At 40.0% G+C, this 21,527-nt stretch overlaps 1 protein-coding gene across 1 annotated transcript in view; it reads right to left on the bottom strand.

Moving 5' to 3' along the window:
* Positions 1–21,527, bottom strand: part of LOC139730129 (probable E3 ubiquitin-protein ligase HECTD4) — a 96,128-nt gene that overhangs the window by 18,113 nt on the left and 56,488 nt on the right. Inside the window, exons 30-47 of the mRNA XM_071641032.1 lie at positions 19,406–19,552; positions 18,719–18,866; positions 17,454–17,647; positions 16,490–16,797; positions 15,883–16,045; positions 14,778–14,856; positions 14,095–14,285; positions 13,434–13,569; positions 11,406–11,594; positions 8,250–8,405; positions 7,464–7,639; positions 6,665–6,884; positions 5,501–5,662; positions 4,813–4,967; positions 2,686–2,959; positions 1,665–1,929; positions 911–1,180; positions 186–457 (exon numbers count right to left, since the gene is read on the bottom strand). Of these exons, the coding sequence (XP_071497133.1) occupies positions 186–457; positions 911–1,180; positions 1,665–1,929; positions 2,686–2,959; positions 4,813–4,967; positions 5,501–5,662; positions 6,665–6,884; positions 7,464–7,639; positions 8,250–8,405; positions 11,406–11,594; positions 13,434–13,569; positions 14,095–14,285; positions 14,778–14,856; positions 15,883–16,045; positions 16,490–16,797; positions 17,454–17,647; positions 18,719–18,866; positions 19,406–19,552 (3,505 nt within the window). The remainder of the gene's footprint in view (positions 1–185; positions 458–910; positions 1,181–1,664; positions 1,930–2,685; positions 2,960–4,812; positions 4,968–5,500; positions 5,663–6,664; positions 6,885–7,463; positions 7,640–8,249; positions 8,406–11,405; positions 11,595–13,433; positions 13,570–14,094; positions 14,286–14,777; positions 14,857–15,882; positions 16,046–16,489; positions 16,798–17,453; positions 17,648–18,718; positions 18,867–19,405; positions 19,553–21,527) is intronic.

Genomic DNA, 21,527 nt, shown 5'->3' with positions numbered 1-21,527 from the left:
ATTGAAGATTTTGATCACACACGGACGCACACACGGACACACGGACGGACGGACGGACGGACGGACGGACACACGGACGGACACACGGACACACACACGTACGGAACCCGTTTCATAGTCCCCTGCTCGAACTTGTTCGGCGGGGACAACAATAGTAAATATCTATCTAGTGCTTTACCACTCACCGAATCGACGTCGAGGACAACACCAGCCAGGCCCAGGGTCTTCAGCATGCTACGAATGGCATACTTGGGCACCAGAGTGCCTCCAGCAGCACCGGTGCTCTCCTCCCCCAGGGGACGGATCAGCACGGTGGTGCCCTTGCGCACCTTGTCGATTGTGAAGCGCGCCGCCTCCACCTTGACGTCGTCGATCGTCGGCAGGTGCAGGTCGCGCGGGATTCCGCCGTTCTCCTCGTACAGGAACTCTACGGTCTGCCGTGCAATGTCTGTCATGCCTACAGCCATTCAAAGAGTTTTTAAGATTGGTGGGGTCTTCATTCAATAACCTTCATTGGTAATGTACAATGTCTAGTGTTGCTTTTCTAATGGGGAAAAGGGCAAAATGAAGAGACTTTAATATTAACAGAGATGCACACAATATGAAAAAATAGATATCACATCTGTTTGTGAACAGTACTACTATGCTGCTAAGTATTTCTGATCTTCAAAGGACCAAAGATCACTTGTCAAATCATTCTGTCGCTTTGATCCAATTAATTCTATGCACTTACATGTTTCCCCCCCTCCCCCCCCCCCTCAAAAAAAAAGGAAGAAAAATTAGGGAATAGCTATATCACCTTCAATTGATGGACAATATAATCTTACTGCTGATATAACACTACATACAAATCTGATGAAATTTTGTGAAGACAGAGACAGCTTAGAAGAAAGACTAAAAGAAGACATACCCAGCTGCAAGGCTCCTTTGATTTGCTCCAAGCCCGACCTTCGCTCCGCTTCATTCCTAAACCTCCGCCGGATGACGGGGAAGACTTTGAGCTCCCAGGCCCTGACGAGGAGTGCCACGTGGTCCTGCTGCCCTTCCCCATCTCGGTCATCATCGTCGGAATCATCTGCCGTGGCAGAGGGCGCCCCCTGGTGTTGGGAGAGGCCCGTTGTAGTGAAGTCAGCATAGGCACCGGGCAGACTGTAGTGCTGTGACTCCGCAATATCATATTCTGGCAGAGGGAAATGAGATAACAAAGAAAAAGCTTGGTCTTTAACAGTGTGTGAACTTACTACTGTATATGTCATATATTTTGCATTTTATTTTCAGTAATTTTGCGACTCGGATGCTTTTCGAGAATTTCAAAACATGCAAAAAAAATATTAACTCTGAGCCCAGCATGAATGCATCGTACACGCATACATTTGTTTGTCCACTGCTGTACTCCACGATCATAACTTAAACTACTTGCAAAATTGCGAGAAAGTCCCGATTCAGAAAAATTAGATCCCGAAATATATGGCATGTATGTTACTACGAAGATGATTGCAATAATCTGCAGAACAAAATAGAGTTGAACAGCAAATTCATCACATTGATGATTGTTTTTGACGTACATGTGGAAATTCTATCCTCATAATAAATTTCATGCCAATTAATTGGCAGAACTCTTCCATGGCAGTGTTCTAAACCGGTGAATCCTATCTATAGTTTACCTTTTCTTATCTTTTGTGGAGTTGCTAATTTGAAATTGATCCCAGCATCTGCAGTGAGCGTGGTCGATGCCTGGGCGGTGGGGGTCTCCGGGGGCAGGCTCTCGTGGTCGCTGTCGCTGTCGAAGTCCCCATGGAAGGGAAGGGCGCCAAAGTTTGCTGTAATCTCCTCCATGGAGTCGGAGGATTCCATGGCCGCTGTGTGGTGACAGTGGCCGTCCACGTAGGCAAAGGGTCGGCTGCCAAAGTTGGCTCTGACCTGGGTGTTCTGGAAAGCAGAATAACGTGGAGGGGGGGGGAGAGGATATGTAAATCTGTGACTGGATTCTGCTGAATGGAAAGTTCCCATTAAACATTTACATAATGCAATCAATGAACTATGGAACAGCATCCCAAATGACATTAAGCATACAAGTACCATAGAAAAGTTCAAAACATCCTTAAAAACTTATCTATTTAAAAGGTAGCATAGTGATTGTTAGATGCTGATCTAGGCAGCATTTTATTGTTTCTTTATTCATGTTTTCCTTGTATTCTTCTTTCTCTCTCTCAGGTGCATAGAGACCTTGTCAAAGGTATTAAGTGCTATATAAGAATGGTAATAATAATGATAATATGGAAAGATGTAGACAGACTAGTGAAACACTCAGTGAAAGTTTTAGTTTTTTTTATCATCCACAAAATTGTTACATTCATAACATCTCTCTCAATTTCAACATCATCATCGTAGCTGCCTCATTCAACAGCACTTTCATCATCAACCCTAACTGCGCCTAATGAAATATCACACCCAAAGCTACAAATGTACTGCCACACCACGCTAGTGTCACTAATGCATTACAATAATTATCTGCACCAACTTCTCGATTATCTTAACAATTGCAAATCAACTTTATCATTAGTTCTCAAACAATCACATCTCCATGAACATCATTTGGACATTTACCATTATTATCATCATCTTTGTAATCAACATGAGGATCACACACATCGCCCATATCACCACCAACCCATCACTGGATACCTTCTTCTGGACATGGACCACCGGCCAGAGTCCACTGCTGACCTCCTCAAGTGTGGGGGCAAATTTATGGCCGTTGAGGGTCATGAAGACGTGCCCCATGGCTGGCTGACCTGGGACGCCCTCCCCGCCACTGGCCGCTGCCACTGACGATGACGTGTCCTCGTTGCGCTGCCAGCCCATCCCAATGGTGTCTCCAACTTTGAGAACAATGTCCAGACGGACGCTCTTCCAGCGAAGCAGGCTGGCCCCACTGTAGTGTATGGCATGTCCACTCCTACATGTGCATAGCATTCGGGCAAGAAAAGTGGTAAAATGAACATTCAGAACATGCTACAGTGAAATACTACAAATTTAGCTAGACAAAACTTGCTCCATGGCATTACTGCATTCAAAATCTCCAATGGCTATAAATGGTGAATAAAATCTTACATTAGAAATATACATATATATATACTGTATGTCCCCCCAAAAAATTACAACGGGACCCTCCGCAATGATATCTTTAAAAATATTGAATCAATCTAAATACAAATTCAGGGTATGAAACTATAACTCACTGCCCACATCTTACAGAAAACCCCATTCGATTTGCTTCAGTTGTCAAAGAGAAATGAGGAATTTTTTAGAGGATGTCCGGAATCTCTTCCCTCCAAGTTCTGTCTATTGTATTCACACACAAGATCATCAAAGTGCTAAACTTGGAAGAATCAGACTCATGACATGCTATACAACAATCCACATTTCTCTATGACCGCTTAACCAAATCGAATGGGGTTTTCTGCAAAATAGAGCTAAAATGTTATATTCTAAGACCTTGAGGTAGCATTTAGACAGTTTAATCAGATTGGGTGTTATCAATGCGAAAATCTGATTGTAATTTTTTTGGGGGATATACTGTATATCAATCAACTATACAAACCAACTGGAATATTCACTCTACTAAAGACTTATCAGTGCACAAAATATCATAGGGGCACTAATAGTATGAAAATTCTTCAGAACCATATTTGAATGCCCTGTTACCTGTTTTTAAACCAAGTAAAGCTCCCTTGGTTAAATTGAACTGAATTAAAGTAACCCTAAGTTTTCCATACTACGATCTACTTGTCCTAAGCAATTCCTCACTCTAGGTCCTATGTACAGTACAACACTGACAGCAAGAATCTCATTAAAAAACAAGGAAAAGTAGAAATTACGCGGTGCGTAACATATGTCCCCGCCGGAAGTAGCATTTTGTAGCAAAATGTACGATATAGGTCAAAGGTCAAAGAAGTCAAAGGTGAAAATTCTGTGTAGAAGTTTTGAAGCCCTCACCTAGTGCCATCACATAAAGCAAACGGAATTGAAATTGGGTTAGAAATGGCGAAGGAGTAGCATTTTGTAGCCAATGTACAATATAGGTCAAAAATCAAGGTCAAAGGTCAAAGAAGTCAAAGGTCAAAATTCTGTGTAGAACTTTTGAAGCCCTCACCTAGTGCCATCACATAAAGCAAACGGAATTGAAATTGGGTTAGAAATGGCGAAGGAGTAGCATTTTGTAGCAAAATGTACAATATAGGTCAAAAATCAAGGTCAAAGAAGTCAAAGGTCAAAATTCTGTGTAGAAGTTTTGAAGCCCTCACCTACAAAATGTAGTGCCATCACATAAAGCAAACGGAATCGAAATCGGGTTAGAAATGGCAAAGGAGTAGCATTTTGTAGCAAAGTGTACAATATAGGTCAAAAATCAAGGTCAAAGGTCAAAGAAGTCAAAGGTCAACATTCTGTGTAGAAGTTTTGAAGCCCTCACCTAGTGCCATCACATAAAGTAAACGGAATCAAAATCGGGTTAGAAATGGCGAAGGAGTAGCATTTTGTAGCAAAATGTACAATATAGGTCAAAGGTCACAACTGAAATTCTGTGTAGAAGTTTCAAAGCTCCCATGTAGTGCTATCATATAAAGCAAACAGAATCAAATTGGCTCATAAATGACAGAGAAGTAGCAAATTGAAGATTTTGATCACACACGGACGCACACACGGACGGACACACGGACAGACACACGGACACACACACGTACGGAGCCCGTTTCATAGTCCCCTGCTCGAACTCGTTCGGCGGGGACAAAAATTGAAGGTTGGACTTACACTGGGAACAGCACCGTTCCAATCGGATTGGTCCAATTGCTAGTCCCTTCCCTCTTTTGGGCGGGCGGGGCCAAACCCATTGACACGTTGGGTCCCGAGTCCTCGGCAGCGTCACCATAAGAACAGATTTCCAGCTCCCAGTAGAACGAGGGCGCCTTGGGAAAGAAGTAGATGAAACTGATATTTCTTAAACACATCAGGGATTACTTGCTGCTTGTCATGGATTACTTGTCACTTGACTAAACATACAAACTAGTTCAGAGGGAAAGGGGTGTAGCCCTCTCTCATGATGTGTATTCTATTCTATTCTGATTTTCACACTGGCAACACATGTAAAAGAAATCTGCTCAGGCCTACCCTGTCTAAATCACTCGACATGTGCAATGTGCTGAAAGAGCTAATGTGTGGTAAGAATATGGCACATATTGCAGTACAGTAAAATTCAGACAAACACATGTCACCAATAAATCCCTGTGAGGAATCCTCGAACTATGTGTAAGAAATCCATTACAAGGTTCATAGCAGAGTTGGCACCCCATCTGTCAAATGGGTTTGTCCCACAGTGTGGTTATATGTTTGTATGTCTGTACCATGAACTTTTATCACGTCCATGGGTTACATTTAGTCCAATGTCTATCTGTCTGTCTACAATCCCGTCTTGAATCCTGTCTGGTGGTTTGTTTCTCACCTGACTTGGAACTGGCTGAGAGGCATAGCACATGACCCCTGCTGGCAGTCCTCCAGAGGTCGTGGGGTCACCCAGGAAGGTGAGACAGGACATGCATCGAGAAAAGAGACAAGCCTTCGATGGTGGATAGGCTCTAGCAGGGTCAAAGGTCATATCCTGCAACTGTAACCAATGTAAATTGCACTGTCATATTGGTGTGCATGTGTTATTTTGCCATCTTAACACAATGATATGGTCACTGGTAGTGCTCAAGTGTGCGAACTCTTCACTGAGAGAAAGAAAAGCATAAACTGCATCGTCTACCAAATTCATCATAACATAGTAGGTCTAAGAAAGTATTACAATATCTTTCGTAATTTCACTATGATGATCATGTTTCTGTAAAAGCAACATACCTATCATCATCATTATCATACATATCATCATTACTCAACAATACTGTTATGATATTGCAGCATGAGCTTGTTTATGTGAATGCTTCATTACTGTACACTTAATAAACTGCTATAACATGTACATGTACCATTACAGTTCCTAAGAATTTGTGCCATCACCAAAAATGAATAGTCGCAGTGAAGGCATCTATTTGTAAACTACCCACTACATACACTTCAACTGAGAATACCAGCAATTTTGATGTCTAATGGAAAAACAAGCAGTGTACATTCTGCAGACAAAGAGCCAACAGAGTGTACAAACACTCCAAATAAACAATGATTGTGACAGCGACATTGAGTAGGGACTGTTGCAGATAAATACTACACCTGAATTTCGACTGTTTTCTTAGTGAACCACTTGCAAATGAATCACTGCACTTTTGTTGCTTTTATGATGCACAAACATCAATACCATCTCAAAGGATCATAAAATCTTGAAATGCATATCATCAAAGAGAAGGAAAAGAAGCTGAAAAAGAAGAAGAAGAAGAAGAAGAAGAAGAAGAAGAAGAAGAAGAAGAAGAAGAGGAAGAAGAAGACGATGATGATGATGAAGAAGAAGACTGTACAGGTGTATAATGATTATTATTACATTGCATAATGGATTCATCAATTCCTTAATTCATCCATTCCTTCCTTCCTTTATTCATTCATTCAAGAAGAAGATGGAGGAGGAGAAGGAGAAGAATGTAAGAAGTAGAAGATGATGACATGAAAAGTGACTCACACTAGAAGAGGTCTGCTTGGCCGGTGGGGTGGGGGGTCTGGCACAGTCGCGGTACAGCATGCGCAGCCTCTCACACTGGGCCGCCACCACTGGCTGCCTCTCCCCGGTCCCGCACTGCTGGGAGAGCGACTTGAGCACCTCCAGTGGCAGGTTGGTCTGCCGCACAAATTCATTGGCAAAGGCCTGATCTGTCATGTGGTGGGCCAGGACAGCACATGCTCTGTTGCAGGGAGAAAACACACACACAAAAGAAAAATTCCAGTGGTAACACCAGCTTACGGCAGGAACTTTCTGCGAGGCTTTCAAACTTCATAGGAGTTCATACCCAACATTACTCTATGTGTGACATGCCATAAATACTTGACTGCAGTATATACTTTCTGCTAAGGTTTCATACTCAAAATGAAAATACTGCAGTACATTGCACCCATTTAAAAATGCAGGAAATGGCACTGTGATAGTGGACAGTTATTCTGAATACAATGCAGAATATTTATGCTGTTAGTTCTTTTTCTTTTTTTTTCCTGCAAATTTAATCAATTCACTTTTTTTTATAAACAATCATGACACAAAATATAAGGGAAGAATATTTTAAGTAAACAATAGCATGTAAGAAGTACATAAAAATCACATAACCTCAGGATGAATATAACTAGACTCCACCATTTCACAAGCAGAAAGACATGTCTGTAGGACAACAGATGTAGACAACAAGAATTTGAATTGGTGGGACTATTAACAATAAACCTGTTCAACCATAGAAATAAACGAGGCTGTTACGATGACCTCATATCCATACCTGCTGCTGATCTCAGCCAGGACCCTGCAGGTTGCCATGGCCTGGCTGTTCCCATCCCCAACAGCCGGGAGAGGTACTAGCATGGGACACGCCCCTTTCCCCTCCGGTGGTAGCAGTAGGCTGTGGAGGGCTGAGACCAGCTTTTCTGTGATTGACAGCTGCTGCAGGGGAAGCACCTTTGGGACGGGTGAAAAGAGATGTAGAGTCAGTTAGTTCGAGCAGAAAAAAAAAAAAAAAAAAAACAAGACCAAGAAATGTCTTTTCTAAAGGCTATTCTTCTTATACAGTTTAGGGAATTCCATTCAAAAACATGTGAACGTTTTCGTGTTTGAGACTTTATAATACATCGCAGCAATGATTTTGCAACCTCTCATCTTGCAGATGTAGCTCAATGCCTACTGGGATTTATACCTCATAACTTTAAAGGCCTGGGAACAATCTCCTTTCTTTAAAGTTCACAATGACTGACACACTCACTAACATTACAAGGAAGAGAAAAGTTACTGGAATTTGTGAAACTTCCGTGAAATGGAGCCAATGGCATTGTAAGCTTTTGCGAATTTCCATTGGCAGTCAATGTGCTGTGTAGACAAAAACACTTTCACATGCATTCTACTTTTGCAAATTTTGGATCCTCACAAAACTGTTTCATACACATGAAAATTCTGGTTTTACAGTATTTGGGATAGAAGTGTGTTGACAGACACTGAAGATGTGAAGCACATATTGCATAAAAATCAATACAGTTTCCATTCCTTCGAGAATAGCAAAGAAAATTTATCTTACTATATTTTTGGGAGGTTGGAGTCGGGCCACGGAAACATCCATTGGGTTGCTGATCTTGGGAACATCTGCATCCTTGATGGAGACGGATGCTACACCCTGATGCTCTGAGATGGTCAGAACCTGGACCTCAATGGGAGTGCATCCCTCACCAACAATCTGGGCACACATGAAAAATATCTCCAATGAGCAAAGAGTCTTGCAGCGCAACCCAAATTAACTTAGCTCAGACATGGGAAAAAATAAAGTATTCTTGGGTTATTAGATATTCATTTCTATTTTTTTTTCAGGGCAAACTTTTCATCACTAACTTAATTTCCTGCTAAAATTGAAAAATTACATGATTCCTTTAGTGTCCAGCTATGCCACTTGAATACTGGCAAGAAAAACAAAATCGGTCAACAATTACACAGCCACATATTGCATAATGTAATCACAAAGATATGAAGCATGAAACTGCAAACACCAAGTTGAGAACACATGAATTTTGTATGTCTCCACAGAATAGCACTCTTATATTCAACTTTGTTTTTAAACAGCTGTTCAAACTTTCAGCTGTCTGGACCTATTAAAGACCTTTGCATTCAGTCTCTTATAATGTGTAAGCTGTTATTTTCGAGAGGGTTTAATTTTTGCGAATTTCGCGAATCACAGTTGGATCGTGAATTTAACAACACGCGAAAATGCCTCCATGCGCTTTGTTGATACAGCATTAACATATTAAGCGTCGAAGTCAATTCACGAAAACAACATCTCGCGAAAATGTCTATGACTTCATCATTTGCGAAAATATCTGTACGCAAAAATAACAGCGTATACAGTATATTCTGATAATTCTGTCATGACTTATGAAGAAGAGTACACACTATGAATGAACAAAGGCACTCTAAATACACTCTATATGTACCATACTGGCATATCAGACATTTGTGGTATAAAATTGGCCCTGTCTTTGATTCAGTAAAAGTTGTTGACCTCTTACACATGTGAGATCATTAATCTTTAAACTTTGTTTGAGAAAGTTGTTTGTCAAATATGCAAAAAACAAAGTTGTATATTTCTTTCAGAAAGACAATAAGAAAACAACTGAACAGGTGGTTGGTTATAACAGTTACAAATTCATGATTAATTTCTTCACAACAAAAGAAAGAGCAGCTAAAAATATCCGTATTATCAGGCGTTTTCACATCAGCCTGATAAAAATCCAAGCTCGAGATATTTTTTAATTTCCCAAGTCAGAAAATAGCGCGCTATTTCGAAACATCGGGCTGATGTGAAAACGCCTATGGATTTGTTTTTGTATCTGATGAGTGACTGCAATCTACATCAATACTCTGTTTACTTGGCATTCCTGTTCATACAATGCACAGTTCATAGTTTGGTTCACAAAAGAGCTGCCTGAAATTTAAATTATCTTGGAGTTCGCTAACTTTGATGACTATGGAGCCCAAAGGGTCCCTAAATAAAGCTAGGTTCCACGTGAACATAAGTCGCGGTTAGCTAACTCAGAGTTACCCAATGCTCCTACCCACAAGAAATCTTGCAGTCAGGGTGCATGTTGCTCTATGACGAGAGCACCCCCTGAGAAGCATTGCAATTAGTGGGCCCATGTAAACATAGTCAACAACAAGCTCACTGTTTAGCTAGATGTCTGTGAGTGCTGAATTAGTTCTGGTAAATGAACACAATTAATCACTGTACTAATACCAGGGAGGTTTTGGGCAAATGCTTGGCATGCCTGAAATGGGGATCATTGCGCACAGTGCACTGCACTTCCATGTATCAATGCTGGCTAACAATGAGTACCATCATCAATAGTAAGCACAATATGAATGCAACTCACAGTGAAAACCTAATTTGCTTTAGCCTATCATCGATAATAGGGTGACCATGTGCACATGGCCTATGAGAAGCTCTAGCTAAGTTGTTGACATCTTACACACATAAGTTTATTAACCTTCAAACTTGCCCTAGGAAAGTTGTTTGTCAAATATGTAAAAAACAAAGTTGTATATTTCTTCACCCTGACAATGAGAAAACAATTAAACAGGTGGTCACAAATAATAGTTATAATAATCTTCTTCACAACAAAAGAAGAATGAGGAGTGTACAAATCAATATTATTGATTTTCTTTATCCAAGGTGTGATTTTCTTTGTCCAAGGGGTGACTGCAATCTACAATGATACTGTTTGTTTGGCATTTACTCTGCCTTAGGTATAAACAGGGTGGGGTGGGAGAATGGACACTATGCACCTGGAGTTTGGAATGCAATAAACAAAAGAGTCATGAACTCTGCAAATAGGCAAGTAGGATATCATGAGAAATTGCATTTTACTTTAATCCATTGGCCCGAATTCACGAAGGTGGTACAAATGAAACCATGGTTTAAACCATGGACAAAAACCATGGAGCGCCAAGTGTCGCACGGAATATTTCGTTACGAAATTGGTCATTTCATCGACAAAATGACCTTTTCGTTAACAAAATTATCATTTCGTGGACGAAATGTTCATTTAGTTACAAAATGTTGTCATTTCGTTACAAAATAATCATTTCATCGACGAAATGACTGATTTCGTAACAAAATATTCCATGCGACACTTGGCGCTCCATGGTTTTTATCCATGGTTTAAACCATGGTTTCATTTGTACCACCTTTGTGAATTCGGGCCATTGAGGATGAGTCCTGAGTATACTCGGGCAAGTGTCTATGGGAAATGCGTGTTCTAGCTAAATCAGCCTGTCCTCAATGGGTTAATTTACTTTTCAAAACAAGCAAAACTGGGAAGAGATATTGTTTGTCTACAAACTGCACAAAGCTGTGGAATTGCAGTAAGATTTGTACACAGTCATCACCAAGATATTACACTGGCAAAGCACAAATGGAATGAGAGAGAGCCAGAGTAACATCAAGTTTCACTGTTCTAAGAATTTGAAAACTTACCATCGTAATCAAATTAAAAACTTGCCACATCAAAATATTGCATCTTTCGATTAAGGATGTAGTCAACAACAACATTTTTTAAAATCAAAATGTAGTGTTGGTGAATTGTGCCAAGAATATGTCATATATGTGTACATGAAAACATACATATATAATTCGTTAAGATTTTTTTTTAAAGTCTGCTTTTATAATGGTTGCGGAGAAAATAAGTACCTCTGCTGTAGCTCCAGTCTTGACACAATCCTGAAAGCCGCCAAGGGCGCAGAATGCTGCCACCACTTGGCGACATGTGGAGAGGAGTTGATCAACGGATGAACCCTGGGGCTGGGAGGCCAGGAGGGCCAAGTGACTGGCCTGAGAGGAGACAATGGCTGGTACTTGGTCCAGGGCATGTGACAGGACCTATCAAGGAGACAGGGAAAGGGAAACGAAATTACATACTTACCATAAATCTGGTGTAAACACCTTATTACTCTTCCCAAAATGGGCTTTTACAGGTTGTCTGTGGCAGGCTGGTAATAGTTAAAGGAAAAGTCCACCTTCATATACATTAGGATTGAGAGAATGCAGCAATATTAGTAGAACACATCAGTGAAAGTTTGAGGAAAATCGGACAATCTGTTCAAAAGTTAACTTTACTTTTTGAATAAAGTGCACATTTCTTCGACTTGTCACAGACGTACAATGTATGTTAAGGGTAATATTATTCCCCCTGCCTTCTGAAGAGAGAAGTTGAGTGTTCTTTTGCTACATGAGAAAAATAGAAATATGTTGAATTTTCTTTATTTTTTATTTATATCGTTGTACACGTGTGACATCACAGGCTATAGTAGTCTTTTCATCCAGCCATGACTGAGCAGAAACTTCAAAAAATTCATAACTTTTGAATGGATTGTCCAATTTTCCTCAAACTGTCACTGATGTGTTCTACTAATATTACTGCATTCACTCAACCCACATGTCTATGAAGGTGAACTTGTCCTTTAAAGGACAAGTTCACCTTTATAAACATAAGGATTGAGAGAATGTAGCAATATTAGTAGAACACATCATTGAAAGTTTGAGGAAAATCAGACAATCCGTTCAAAAGTTATGAATTTTTAAAATTTTTGTGCAGCAACCGCTGGATGAGAAGACTACTGCAGTGTATGAATAACTTGCGTACAACAATATAAGGAAAATATAAAGAGAATTTCACAAAATTCCATCTTTTGAAAAAAGTACACATTCCCCTGACTCGTTACCGACAAATGTTATGGGCAATATTATTCCCCCTGCCTTTAGAAAGAGGCAAGTCAAGAGCTCTTTTATTATGCGAAAAAAATGAAATATGATGAATTTTCTTTTACATTTTCTTTATACTGTTGTACGCATATGACTCACAAGCTGTAGTAGTCTCCTCATCCAGCGGTTCCAACACAAAAATTTTAAAAATTCATAACTTTTGCAGCGATTGTCCAATTTTCCTCAAACTTTCACTGATGTGTTCTACTAATATTGTTGCATTCTCTCAATCCTTATGTTTATGAAGGTGAACTTGTCCTTTAAGTGGTTAGGTTCAAATACATTTATACATTCAGATCATATCAATTGCAGGAATATACCATGTGGAAAAAAAAGATCCTATCAGCACAGTCAATCACAACAAAATATGGGCATTAAAAAATTGCATACAAGAGTCTGACAAAAAGAATTCATGAATGGAAAATCTTAGATTCTGCAAAACTTACCACAACAATGTGGGGGGGGGGATGGAGGTTACTGTGCACCCTTCCCATATGGGTGAATTTCAAACCTTGTCATTGCCCTATCACTGCATTTTAACAATGATTTGCAATGATTTGTGCACAAAGAGAAATTCTCTAACTCCTGTTGTGTTTGGCAGCAGGTAGAAATTTTGTCTCTGCGGGGATATGAAGCTCAAAACACATCAAACATTTTTGAATATTCTCTCACTGAAGTCACACATAGCAAACATATTCCTTCAAAAAATAAAAATAAACAATCCCCCACACACTTAAAGAAAACATGCAGCATGAAGGTCTTTGGCACCCTACTAGGGAATAGAAAAACACCCATAACAAAAACATTCATGATCACAAGGAACTTAATACAGAAGTTCACTGTACCACATACTCCCAACAGATCGCAAGTTCAAAGACCTTCAGACTTTGTACTCCATTCACAAGCTTCTGGGGCTATTGACCCGATAACCAAGGCATGGGAAGAACATTGACCTACCCTCTCCACAGCCGATGCCCAGATCTCAGCCGTGTTTGACTCCGGTGCCGTCAGGAGGCTGTGCATCAGGGCGATGACCTCCGAGGCCATGCTGTTGGCAACGTGCCCACTGATGAAAGGTCGCACGGGGTCGGTTCTGGGAGGTCACATTAGAAAAATGCACTGAGTGAATTTATTGCATTTCCATGTGAATTCATCAAATCAGACTTTTTTAAAGTCTAGGCTAAATCATAATACATGAGCCTTTTATTCCTCGGTCATGGTGGAGAACAGTCACAAGCACTTTCTTACTCAAAACCCGGGGACAACAAAACCACGTCTTTTGCATTGCATTATAATTTCATATAGCTTTATAATTATCATCATCTTATAGAAAAAAAATTCTGGATATCTTGCCAAAAGCAATCAGGAATATTTGCTCAAAACTGGCTGTAATGTAATGAACTTTATATGCTTGCATTTTCATACAAGGAACAAAAAAAAAAGATACTGAAGATAAACAGATGTTCCCTTCCTCATTCACATCACCAAGCAAAACTTTCAAACAACAAATACAAAGATAGTCTTTTCATCCTGGAATATTTTGAAACTCTGTATGACATACTCACCAACACTAAATACTGGTTGCAAAAAGTCTATAAATCCAAACTCATTGGCTTACCTAGCTAGCTCAGCATTCTTCTCCCGACAGACTGCCTCAGCAGTCAGTTTCAACTTCTCCTTGTTGCTGTTCTCTGGGTCGGCAACCTCCACCGGAGCACCGACGCTAACAATGAAGCCAGACTGGGCCAGCTTGCCTGCCTTCTGGATGGCTGTGGCCGCATCTTCGGTGAAGAGTTCAGCCTTACCCATCTGTGAAGCAAAGGCCACTGGGATTAAATTTTGGAATGCTTCTGACAACTGTGGGTATTATACATATATTCTTCCTAAAGTTTGTTCACAACTTTGAAATTGTTCACATTTGACATGACAGCCATGCACAGCACATTTCTATCGTAATTAATTACTAAATAGCTTCAATATTCATAGTCTGACAAACAGTGACATGGGTGATAAAAAGATCAAGGATGGAATAGTTTTCATGTCTTATTGCACATAATATTTGTTCAGATAGATTTACCATGAAATGTGACATTAATTTGACTGGAAGGCAAGAAGCCTCTAAGAAATAGTCACATACTGTCAACTGGAATAATACTCTACAGACTTATATGATAAAACGGCAGTAAGCTTGATAAAGCTGAAAGTTCTGCCTTTTCTAGCATATTTTTTCCACATCACATACAAATGAGCAGTGTTGCAGAAAAACAGGAACAAATTAAAAAAAAAAAAATTGCTCCTTACAGTATGCATATTGCGATCCATTCGCAAGACCTTCTCCATGTTTGCACCGCTCCCCAGACGGAATGGTCGGCCCTCCGAGCTGTTCAGACCAAAAGAAAAAAGGAAATTTGACAAAAGGGCACACAATATTTCAGTAGTCTCACATTTTTTTTTTTGGGGGGGGTGGGGGTTGTTTCAAATGATGTTTGTGCATGAAGTGACTTTTGTTGGGCTGAAATATTTCCATCCTATGAGTAACATTCATTCACACCTGCATCCGATAGGAATCAAGTTTTTGCTCTAATGTAACAAGTATCACAGCCTACACACTCGACACTCAAATTAAGGTGTCATTGCATCTGTTTGCTGGTATGTATTTGTGTATACATGTATGTATGTGTATGTGCCTGTGTCAAAGTGTTTGTGAGGGTATGCCTGTCAAACTTGTGTTGTAATCCATTTTAATGTTATCTCTTTAATACGTAAACCATGCATAATACAGTTTTTGTAGTTGTGATGCAAGTATTACATTTAGACCATTATTGAATTGAACTGAACTAAATTGAAATTGTGTTTATACACTGTGTAATATCTACAGTTCTTTGCACCATCAGTCTGTTGCCACATGAAATACATGTAAGTATGTAGAAACAACATTTTCAGCCTGTATATTCTGACAAGAGACCAATGATTTCAAGAGTGTAAACTAGCCAAAGATCACTTTAGTCAAAAACCTTTTCCAAACATCCTCTACTCAAAGTTGCATGCAGAAGCTATATATGGCATTCTCCATCCTTTTCAAAATACTTGTCAGCTGCGATCCATGAGGGTAGTTTAAATTTAGTTCATGGATTATGAAAATATCATCTGCTTAAATGTGCTTGACAGATTCCACATACCAATGGACATCCAATAACAAATGCACCTGCACTAACATGCACATGTGCAAAGTACATATAATTGACACTTGTTTTAGTCCATGGACTAAATCAACCATGGACGTGATTCAAACCACCTTTGTTAATTCTGGCAAATAGTGTTTCCCAGTTCATCTTTGGAGTATCTTGGGGCATGCAATGATAACATTCACCTGCTAAAGCTGGACCCTTTCCCCTCTGGTCCTCACCTGAGCAGTGCCTGGATCACCTCCCTGGAGGTCTGGTCCTCCCTCTTGTGGAGGAATACGGACAGTCTGCCATCCTGGTCCTCGAGGTCATCCTCGCGGCTGGGCACAAAGCTACTTGACGGGAAGTGACCGAGCTGCTCAGGGGCCAGCATGGTCTGGCAGCCTTTGGAGGATACAAAGGGGGAAGAGAGTTGTGAGGAGAGGTTTCAGTTTCCCAGGCATCATAAGAAAATGCAACGTGTGGCAAGAGTTGGTTGATTAAATGGTCACAACTTACACATTTCATTCAACTTGAAGATCAAAAAAATGTATCTCCACTAGTGTACTTATGCTTCTGACCTAAAATCAAAGCTGCACTTTGTACAAGAGTCTTCACTGTGTAAATGCATATGAGGATCACATTAACACATTACACCTTTTTTAATACATAAAATGAACCTTTTACAAACTATTTGTGACTCTGTCCATTCTTGGATGAAAGGGGAAACAATGCTAACTCCTTCCAGATACTACGACAAAGTTGTAATGGAATTCTAAACTGTCACAAGACATTTTTTTTTTTCAGCAAACAGGCAGGACATCAAAATAAAATTTTGAACCAGCTCACCTGGCACCACACAGTCTCCAAGCTTAGCCAGGAGAAGGCTGGCGATGCGGGCCGGTGGATCGCCGTCGGCAACCGATGTTCCATCTCCCCCGTCGGAAGTCGCGCCGGCGCCGGGTGTGTCCAGCTCCGACCCCCACACCGGCAGGCGTACGTGGGCACAGTCCTGAGCGCTCATGAGGGGCAAAGCCACGCGACAGAGCTGGAGGATGATGAGGACCAGTTTGGGGGAGGGACGCTGGTCCAGGAGGAGAGACAGGAGCTTGGAGACACAGGCTGGCTGGCTGAGGATGGCACGCCCCATGCGACTCCTGCACACATGTGGATGGAGGGATATTGAAACAGTCTGTCTAAATAATTTTGTCTGGAGGTTGTATGCCATCATATTCCTTTAACAATTTAAAGTTAAAGCAAAAAAAAAAAGAAAAAATCAAATTGAAGGATTTTAATATAAGATTTACTCTTGCCTTTCAAAAAAAAGTATATAAGACTCCCCCCCCCCAAAAAAAAAAATAAATATAAAATGTATATATATATCTAAACAGCCAAAAATGAGTGATGCATATGAACAAGCATTTTTCTTGTATCCAATAGACATTTAATAGAATAGTATGAGAACCATGCCAATATATTTAGGTTTTAAAAGAGCGAGTACACACAAATGGAAATTATACAGACAGTATCACACACACAAATGTAAGAGCACACAGGAGAGAATGTGTTCAGTTTTTCAGAATATTTGTCGTCTTGAGATTATTGAGCAGACTATATGCAAGAGTATCTACTGAAATTAAATGTGAATTTAATTCAATTGTCTTGACAGATAACTGAACAGATTTCAAGTAAGAGTATCTATTGAAATGAAATGTGCCTACAATTGTAGTATACACATACACGTACTGTACATACACACATACAAATTTGTAAAGGAGTATGGGCACATACAATGGTTGGAAAGTTTCATCACCTTGAAAGGTTGTTGAGTAGACTGAGAACCTCTTGAAGGGCTTCGCTGCCCGCCGCTTCATTACCACAGGTCTCCGTGGCGCGAGCTAGGTGGTTGGTCAGCAGCAGCGACACCTGGCGAGCAAGTCCGGCATGTCCCAGTGCATTGTGGGATATGTCATCTGTCTCCCATGACACACATCGATTTGCAAGGACCTGACATGATGAAAATAGATCAGCACGTAACATAACTATCACGGTCTGCCCTGTGTAATAATATTTAACTAATCCCCAATACATTCAGTTACGGAATATCACAAAGTGCTGTAGTATATTTTGTAGTTTTCTATTTGCGCGAGTCCACTGATATTTGCGGCGAGATTTGCAAAATTGCCATCTTGAAAAGATATTGCTCTCTCTGACACAAATGCACCGTATATTGTCTCCCAGATGGGAAACCACTACAGAGTTTTCTCCTAGAAACAGAGTAGGCTTACTTCTCATTTTGTCAATGTGAAGTTATCATACCTTCATCTTTCCATGCTAACCTAACACTTACTGTATTCAACAAATGCAAACAGAAAAACTGACCAGAAATGAATAATATTTATTAGTGGAAAAATTGAGCAAAGAAAATGGGATTCCATCGGGATTCGAACCCGAGACCTCCGGATGCCAGGTTCAAGTGTGTACGTGTGTGTCACACACAAACATACTGCTATAGCTTCTGACCATTCGAGCATTGAGAATTTAGGGTTTCTGGGACGAACACTGAACTAGGGCTTTCTATAGCTCAGTCGGTAGAGCACCGGGCTAGCAATCCGGAGGTCTCGGGTTCGAATCCCGATGGAATCCCATTTTCTTTGCTCAATTTTCCACTTACAGCAGTACTGTATTCCTTACAATGATTCTCTAATGAATGTCAACACACAAAAACACTAACAAAAAACAACAATACTTTGCTCTTGCAAGATATACCCTTGAGACAAAAACAACCAAACAATGTTTTGAATAATGAATGATTAACTAAGCTGTCTGAAGGGCTATGAGGGCCTTTTCGATTCTAGCTGTTTTGGTGGTTTTTTAAAATCATTCTTCCCCTCCGTCAAACTTGGGACCAACAAATGCATAATTCATCAACTGCCAGTACACAAAATAATGCCATAGCCATCATTACAAGTGACTTCATCAGATATACAGCACTTACAATTCTCATGAACATTTATGAGCAAAGTTTTACTGCATTATTCATGACAGATCCTTTGAGGCGTGGCATTATGGTCTCACCTGAAATCCTGCCCAGGCTAGGGCAGACACTCTCTGACCACTGGACTGCGTCTCTGGCCGCGAGGGCTGACCGACCGAGTGACCAAGACTGCAGAGTCTGTCCAGTAGGCTGACCAACTGACTGTCTACAAGACACTTCTCTTCACTCCTGCGAAGAAAATACAAGTGGAAAACCTTGACACACACTGAATACCACAGTAGTACTTACCAATTTGTACATAGTTGCCATAAATCAGCACACACGATGATTGAAAATCTAAATATAGTGATCTGGGATGAACACATCTTGCACAAGATGTTACAAGCAATTTCATATGTAGTGCCACAATTTGGAAAGGCTTCTTATGAGATTTTTTACTCAGAAGTGACTTTTGCACTATCCACTGATAAAAGTCAGAAATATTTTCTACAAGTCACAGAAATCATGAAATACGGTATGATTACTGTTGTATACAGTCAACCTCACCCAAACTGAATCCATAGGGACGGGAGAAAATCCCTCGACTTGGATGAATTTCAACTTACAGACTGAAATTATCACATGCTCATTTTCATCCAGAATAGAATTTTTGTTAGACTTTTTCTTCGACCAATATTTTGACTTATGTGAGGTTGACTTTACGAGGTTGACTAACTGTACATGCGATGTATTTCTACACAGCATTTAGACCCATAGCTGGTTTTCACCTGGTATAGGGAATGGTACAGAGAAGTCCGATGCTGTAGGCACTGTCAGTTGGATGGCACGTGGCCAGCTGTACGATGGCTGTCATGGCATCCGCAAAGGCTTGCCTGACAGTCTCCACAAAGCCTCCACACACCAAATCCTCAATCCTGTATCAGGGAATGGCATTAAACAGAGGCTTAGATTGGGGGAACTTGTTACTGTACATCATTCAGAGAAAATGCTCATTTCTGTTGAGCAATGGCAGTCTGAGTTGGACAATTGCTATCCAGAAATAATTTCATGCTGATGCTCATCTAGAAACAAGTGAAATGAGAATGAAGCATTACTACTTAAAGGGAACGCAAACCCAAAGAGCAATGTGGATTGAGTAAAAGCATTAACATTAATAGAACACATCAGTGAAAGTTTGAGGAAAATCGGGCAATCGATGCAGAAGTTATGAATTTTTAAAGTTTTGGTGTTGGAACCGGTGGATGAGGAGACTACAAGAGGTTATGACGTATGAGTGGACAACAATATAAAGAAAATATAAAAGGAATTCTACAAAAAAAATCACTTTTATAGCAAAATGAAAGAGTACTTGACTAACCGCTTTCAGAAAACAGGGGGAATATTATAGTGGTACCCCTAACATATGTCAGTATCAAGTTGATGGAATGTGTAATTTTCATAAAAAATGAATTTCTGTTGAACTCCCTTTATATTTTCTTCATGTTGTAGTCCTCTCATACGTCATAACCTCTAGTAGTCTCCTTACCCAGCAGTTCCAACACCAAAACTTTAACAATTCATAACTTTTGCATTGATTGCCCGATTTTCCTCAAACTTTCACTGATGTGTTCTACTAATGTTACTGCTTTCACTCAATCCACATTGCTCTTTGGGTTTACGTTCCCTTTAATATGGATAACAAGAAGAATGACATTCTAACCAAAAATTATTCCCTTGTTTTCCAAACTAGTATCATGAATGCTACCCTCTGTAGATGAAAAAAAAAATCACTTTGAGGGACAGGAAAAAAATTAAACATATATTGAAGGTGAATAACATATTGAAGGTAAATAGTGTATCAGTTTTGCTTATAAACACAATGACTGCAAAATATTAAACATGCTTATTCACAATTCAGCGAAAAATAAACATCCTGCTTCCTTCTTATTGTACAACACAAAACAAAACATACTACCAGTATGTATCTTTAAAACATATTAGGTGGCAGCACCCATGCAAGATTTCATGTCAGCCAAGATGTATCCTGTATATGAAATACCACAGACCTTCTCCAGATAAAGCTTCCAATCTTTCAAAGACACAATCATTACAAAATGAATATTACACAGCTGTATTGTATTGCAATGCCCTCATACAGTGCAATTAATGGTAAATCAGATAAGGGGACGTTCAGGGACAATGAAATACTGCCTGTGTGCCATCTTTCTTCTGGAGACAGAGAAAACAAGGAAAAATAGAAATTACGCGGTGCGTAAAATATGTCCCCACCGGAAGTAGCATTTAGTAGCAAAATGTACAATATAGGTCAAAAATCAAGGTCAAAGGTCAAAGAAGTCAAAGGTCAAAATTCTGTGTAGAAGTTTTGAAGCCCTCACCTAGTGCCATCACATAAAGCAAACGGAATCGAAATCGGGTTAGAAATGGCGAAGGAGTAGCATTTGGTAGCAAAATGTACAATATAGGTCAAAAATCAAGGTCAAAGGTCAAAGAAGTCAAAGGTCAAAATTCTGTGTAGAAGTTTTGAAGCCCTCACCTAGTGCCATCACATAAAGCAAACGGAATCGAAATCGGGTTAGAAATGGCGAAGGAGTAGCATTTTGTAGGCAATGTACAATATAGGTCAAAAATCAAGGTCAAAGGTCAAAGAAGTCAAAGGTCAAAATTCTGTGTAGAAGTTTTGAAGCCCTCACCTAGTGCCATCACATAAAGCAAACGGAATCGAAATCGGGTTAGAAATGGCGAAGGAGTAGCATTTTGTAGGCAATGTACAATATACATGTAGGTCAAAAATCAAGGTCAAAGGTCAAAGAAGTCAAAGGTCAAAATTCTGTGTAGAAGTTTTGAAGCCCTCACCTAGTGCCATCATTTAAAGCAAACGGAATCAAAATC

The sequence above is a fragment of the Diadema antillarum genome, unplaced genomic scaffold (genome assembly GCF_040938485.1).
Source record: "Diadema antillarum isolate AM-2024a unplaced genomic scaffold, OU_Dant_1.0 seq00000292_RagTag, whole genome shotgun sequence".
NCBI classification, from domain to species: domain Eukaryota; kingdom Metazoa; phylum Echinodermata; class Echinoidea; order Diadematoida; family Diadematidae; genus Diadema; species Diadema antillarum.
The sequence above is the reverse complement of the archived record's forward strand: the minus strand, read 5'-3'. Positions and strand labels throughout refer to the sequence as shown.